At 32.7% G+C, this 6,234-nt stretch overlaps 1 protein-coding gene across 11 annotated transcripts in view; it reads right to left on the bottom strand.

The window, feature by feature from the left end:
- Positions 1-304: 304 nt before the first annotated feature.
- The window catches only part of DACH1 (dachshund family transcription factor 1), a 384,976-nt gene continuing 379,046 nt past the window's right edge, over positions 305-6,234 (bottom strand). For 9 of the 11 annotated variants that reach the window (XM_083842830.1, XM_083842835.1, XM_083842834.1 and 6 more), the window contains one exon: positions 305-4,844. In XM_083842830.1, coding sequence (XP_083698956.1) covers positions 4,807-4,844 — 38 coding nt within the window. In that variant the 3' untranslated portion in view covers positions 305-4,806. Of the gene's footprint in view, positions 4,887-6,234 lie in introns of all 11 variants that reach the window. The other 2 variants (XM_083842839.1, XM_083842837.1) reach the window with 1 other exon arrangement.

Genomic DNA, 6,234 nt, shown 5'->3' with positions numbered 1-6,234 from the left:
ACAGACCATATACAAATTCTTCTGAATTGCATAGTAGTGTTTGGTCTTTGTATGAATATTTTCAAAGCTTCCAAATACTCTGGATACCTGAATTTTTGGATTTCTAGCTTCATTTTTAAAAGCTTGAATTTCAGAAAGTCTTTGAGGCTTATGCTTGAAATGGAGTGGCAGGACCATTAACATTGATCAGGGTGAGCTGCCGCTAGGCACACTAGGCTAAGACACACTAGTAAATTCTCTGTTATCTTGTGGATGAGTTAGATGGCAGCTATTGAAGAAATACATAAATAAGTTTCACAGAACCTTTGAACTAGAACATTTTATTTTATAAATGGCATTGAAGAAGTCTGAAGTTTGGCTGACAAAACTTGAAGTACCTGTAATCAGTAGTCACACTTGAAAATCTTGGCCTCAGGCTTTGTTTATTGGACAGTCTTGTGTCAAATAACATGTAAGCAAAGAACAAATGATCAATTTTCAATAATTTATAGTGCCTTTGACAATTAGAGGGGTTTAACTTTCAGGTCAAAAAAAACGTTAAATCTCTTTCCATAGTTAAAAAGAATGATAATAATAATAATTCTTTATTATTTGAGTCTGTTGGTTCCTTAAGGATTTTCCTAAAACTTTGGACATCTAGATTCTGACTCCAAACTTCTTAAGGATCTGACCATAATCTATTATTAAGTTATAAGCAATATATAAATAGGGTGACATCTTTTTAATTTTGTACTGAGCTTTGACAGGGCTTAGTTTCAGTGTAATGGGGAATACCTACATCTGATTGGCTATTGGCCCATCCAACCTCAACCCTGTTAAATCCCAGCTACTGTTTAACTGATATAGTAATGATTTTTCAGTGGACATATGGTGGAACCTACAGGAGGGCAGGTGAGAGTTGAGAGAAGCTATTTCCTGGATTGCTTAAAAACACATGGGTAAATTGCTAGTCTATTACTCTAGAGAATGTTCTGTTCTAAGAGCAAGCTGGAGAAAGAGAATGCTTCTTCGCTTATATGCTCTAACTGTCCCACAGCTAATGTATGGGGAGCTGGCTATGGCATAGCTGGGGTGCTTACGAATGTAGATACATGGTACATTTCAACACAGACAAAAGGAGATTGTAATATAGCTAGCCAAAATCTTAATCAACTAGCCAGCAATAAGAACATGCTGAAATCCAGGAAGCCTGTCAATCTCACACTTGCAATCCCCAGACTATCCAGGGATAATGAAATAGGTTGGTCCAAGAGAGATAATCTCTTCCACTTTCCCAAACAAGCATGCTCCCTAAGGAAAGCAGAAGCATGCAGGTATGGTTCAGAAGGGAAGACAAGGCAAGGTAAGCAATAGGGACAATAATCAAAATCAATCATACGTCTCTGACTTTTGAATTTTCTGTAACAAAACTACGTTGTTTCCAGATTTGTTTTTAAATAACCATTTTTACCTTTTTTTTTTTTTAACCATCCTTTTTTTTCTCTCTCAAAATAGCATTTAAGGATATAATAAGGCAGAAGTAATTATTTTTTTTAAATGCAGGTTTAAATGTTTGAATGCTTGATGTTTGTTAAAAAAATATGTTAGGATACCAAAGTGAAGGAGACGTGATACGAAAACAACTGGATTACTCCTGCATTTTTGTAGTTAGGGGAATAATATGTTTTGTTCCATCAATGTGTCCACTTTACATTATTCAGCACAAAGCTTTGTCAAATAAGAATCATGGGAATATCACAATATAAAGTGAAAAGGTACAAATAACAGCTTCATAAACTGAGAGATGTACATAAATAAATCATGTAGATGGGGCAGTTTGCTTAGCTGGCAGAAAAAAAAAAAAAAAGGAAAATCTGCTTGTTAAACAATAACCACAGAGTGTGCTTTTATGATGTTTTTCACCACAGTGATTCATATTAGAGATAGAAGCAGTTGCATGTTAAATAAAATCATTCAACATTGTTCTTCACACATTACAAAGAGCTGACTTACGTTGTTTCTAGATGCCTCCCATTAGAAAGGAAATATTCCTCTGATGTTATACATTTCAGAACATTTAATAAAGATGAACTGTAAATAAAATCGCAGGGAGATTTCAGACAGTTTTATTAGCAGATTGTTGAAAAGAAAAGAAAATTAAATACAATAACAGTAAACGTGGTTCTCACATTGAAACCAGGCTCAAATAACTAGGCTACCATAGAAAAATTTCCAATTCTTGCATTATGATGTAAAAACAGATTTTTGTACAGATTTTGTACAACAAAATTCGTAATAACCTTTTTTCATTTTTAGAAAACTTTAAATATATAGATAAAAATAGACAATTTTCATAGGTCCTACATGAAGATGAGTATGTTCTGTTCCAAGGGCTTGCATAGAACGCAAATGTGGTTATAATATAGAACAACTAGACATTAATATCTTTAAGATTACAAAAGCATATAAACAATAACACGAGCACAACTTTTCTTCATAATCTATGCAAAAAAAAAAATCCAAATAAAAAAGAAAATAACAACCCAAAACCTGTATAATTAAAGAGGGGCAGAAAATTCAACTTACATTAATATCTCATGGTCTGTAATATTTACTGTTTTTAGCAAGATTCTTTCTAGCCATCCAGCTTATAAATTGGTTTCCCCATAATCCTTAGTATTTCCATTTATGTACCAAGCCAAACACTGAGGCATTCCCGAAGGTCTTGAAAGTATACACTGTAAAACTACTAAAACCTACTTATAGGTGACTCTATGCAAGGATCAGAGCAATGGTAAATGCTACTACATATTTCAGTTGTAGGCTTTTAATTCTCTTTCAGATATGAATGATTCAAAAGCTTGCCACAAGTCCATCTAACTTTACAGCTGTTAACCCTTTAAAGACTGCATATGAAAAAAACTGGAGTACAGAATCTCATATGTGTTTAAGCAACTATGAAAAGTATGAAAGAATCACGGTTAGAAAATAATGTCACTATAAAGTATTAGATAACAATATTTAATGAAAAATATTGCTCAATATTAAAAAAAAAACAATGTGAATTTGTATGTACATCTTTTCTATTGTTAAAAAAGGATCATGGTGAAGTAAATATGAACCACACAAAATAGATGTGTACCAGTATTGCAAGGAAGACCTACAAACTACAGTATAGGAGCTCAGTGCTAGAGTTTACAAAACATTTTTTTTTTGACAAAATAATGTTAATATCCAATCAGAAATATTTTTAAAGAAATATTTGCTTTAAGTTAGGCATCTTAGACATTTAAGTTTCTGATATGTTTCCATGTAATAAATAATATTTCATATGCATAAAACATTAAAGATGAAGAAAGAATAATCACAAAACTTACAGAAATAGCACTGATTCACAAAATCAGTCTTTAAAGGGGTAACCCAAAGGTATGCAAAGCAAAGAACATAATTTTTAGTAATGTAATAAGCATTGTGTTGCAGCTTACTTCCAGTTATCAGCACAAAGGTGAAAACACATATTGTAGCTTTCATAAAGACAGTGAAAATAACACATAACCACCCATCAAGGTGAGAGGGACAATAGACTTCAACTGTATCACTCAGTTCTACGTGGAATTGGACTGATACATCAAGTGTTTGCTAGGTTCTCTTTTTTTTAGCAACATTTACGTAATATGACATTAACATATAAAAATATTTCTGGCATTTTGGCTTGCTGCTCAGCCACAGTCCATTCTTAAAAGTGCACTAATCAGGGCACTAACCAGGGCTCAATATACAAATAAAAGTGGCTGATACAGAATTCTGACTTGTTACCAGATGCTTAAGATCTCATTCAGTAATACTGTGACTCCAGGACAAATATTTACATGCCTGCATGCTTTAAAACTAGAAAGTTATCTTTCTGACCAACAGGGTGACAAAACAATGTTATCTAAAATTTTCATTTCCTAAACGCTAGTTTTCTACTGCATACATAATACCTTCCTTGTGTGATTTGTGTTATATACTGTACATGTGACCAACAGTTTAATAAGAAGCAAAGTCTTTTATTTCATAAACCCCTGCCAGTTTACAATGAGAAATTATTACTCTTTTTATTGTATTTTTTTTTATTATTATTATTTTAGGAAAAGAGACTTTGTGAACAGTAAAACAATTTCTTTACATTCAGCCTTTTTTTTTTTTCACTTACACAAAATTCCATTTTACTTAATGTAGTCTAACATACATGTGTTGGTCTCTTGGAAAGCATGTGGAAAAATGTCTTTAGAAGAAAACCCACGATCATAGTTTGAAAACTGAATGTATCATTTTTTTTTCTTTTTTTCTCTTTTTTTTTTTTTTTTTTTTAAATAAGAATCCTCTTATGCCCTCTCCAAGTTCATTTCTGAGCTGTCATGCTGGTTTTGGTATAATACAACAGTCCATAAGTGTACTTGGACACCGCTGGAAGGATCATTTGATGTGCTCAAATATAGAATCATCAGAGGAGGACAGAGTTTGCATTCCTTGAAAGAGGGAATACTCAGCCTTTTCTGACCTGCCTGTAGTTTTGGTACAATAGTCCGGTGCACAGATGCAGATTTTTGCTGTAAGAAGAATGCTACTGTACATTTACAAACATTCTCTAGATCTCCAGGTTGAGCCACAGGAGATAACCAAAGGAGGACACTCTTGAAGAATTCCTTACATTTTTGAAGAACATTGATGAATAAAGTTGAGGAAGTTGCCTTGAAAACACTTTGTTTCCACAGAACTCCTTATGGGTGAATGTCTTACTGCAAAGTTCTTTACCATAGCACAGGTATCTTCAGCAGGAAAAAATCAATACATGACAGTAGTTTTCAAATAAAGTCTTCCATCTAGAATATGAAAAAACAAACATTTCCTTTATATAATTATACCTGCAATGAATCAAAAATAAGGGAGAAAAAACATAAGATTTAAAACAGCATAATTCTGTAAATTGCCACCTACCATAATTTGTGTTTTAATATTAAAAAAATTAAAAGATTGAACATCGTCATTGCTATTTCATGTGACAGTGGTCAAATTAACACCATTAAAAATTATACACACTTTTCAAGTTGTGAATACTGTAGCACCTCCTAAAGCTTTAATATATGCTGTACTCATATCAGTGCGAGGGCACTAGGAATGTAGGTGGAGCCCCTGTGCATGTGTTTTTACTGATATGCAAACTTAACTGAATAATGCTGAACAGCAATTATTTCCTTCATGGTTGCAGAGCAAAAATACTCTTGCATGCAATTGTTAGTACTCCCATCACTAAAGGCATAGCTCATACTTTCTGATTTAGCTATGTTGTTAAATATACCATGTAATGTAACCATTGTGCACATTTGTAGCTATTTATATAGAACCCAGTATACAATATTTAATCCATATCAGTGAAGTATAACCTCCTTCCCCCATAAATGAGATTAACTGAACAATTACTATGTTAAAGATGTAAGCATGTCTTTCTCACCATTCTTTTCCACCCAAGTGAGGAGCATATATTTAAGTGAGATATGTGTGATGGCGAGGGAATATGAGAAACAGCAAGCTCACCCATCTAGTAACTGTTGACCTATATAAACTTGAAGAGGCATAACATATTTTCACCTAATTTACAAATATAAACCAAATCTTTCTTATCTGGGAACATAAACATCTTATGCTCATAGTAATATAAAGATTAAAAAAAAAAAAAAAAAAAAAAACGGAAACAGACATGATACATGCTTATTTTGCTGTACTGCAGAATATAAATTGTTTCTCTCTTGTGAGTAAAGCACATTGTGAAACATATTAATTCTCCATGGTGCACAACTATGAAATGCTACTTATATTTCAGACTGTAATCCATTTGAATGTACAAGTAGTAAGTCAACTCCTGAAGTCTGCATGAACTCCTTCTTCTGGACCAAGTGAATTAGATCAGCACATATTTATAAAATTTCAGAGATTCTTATATCTGTTTTGTTTTTTTTAGTTTAACCTCTTACTCCAAAGTGTTTTTTTTGTTTAAATTTGTAAAATTTTGAATTAGATCTTAATACACAGGAAAGCAGTTGTGTGCTAAGAATCTATATAAGATTACTGAACTTTTTCAAATGGTTAGCTATTATTGAAATGTGCAGCTTCACTTCCACAGGCTTCCTGTAATTGCTGAGAGAAAAAAAAAGTTTAACTAGAAATTAGACAAATGTACGTCACATATAGCTGAATAAATACACCCCTTCTTCA

The sequence above is a fragment of the Anser anser genome, assembly GCF_964211835.1.
Source record: "Anser anser genome assembly, chromosome: 1".
Classification (NCBI taxonomy): Eukaryota; Metazoa; Chordata; class Aves; order Anseriformes; family Anatidae; genus Anser; species Anser anser.
This window is presented reverse-complemented; position numbering and strand designations above follow the sequence as displayed.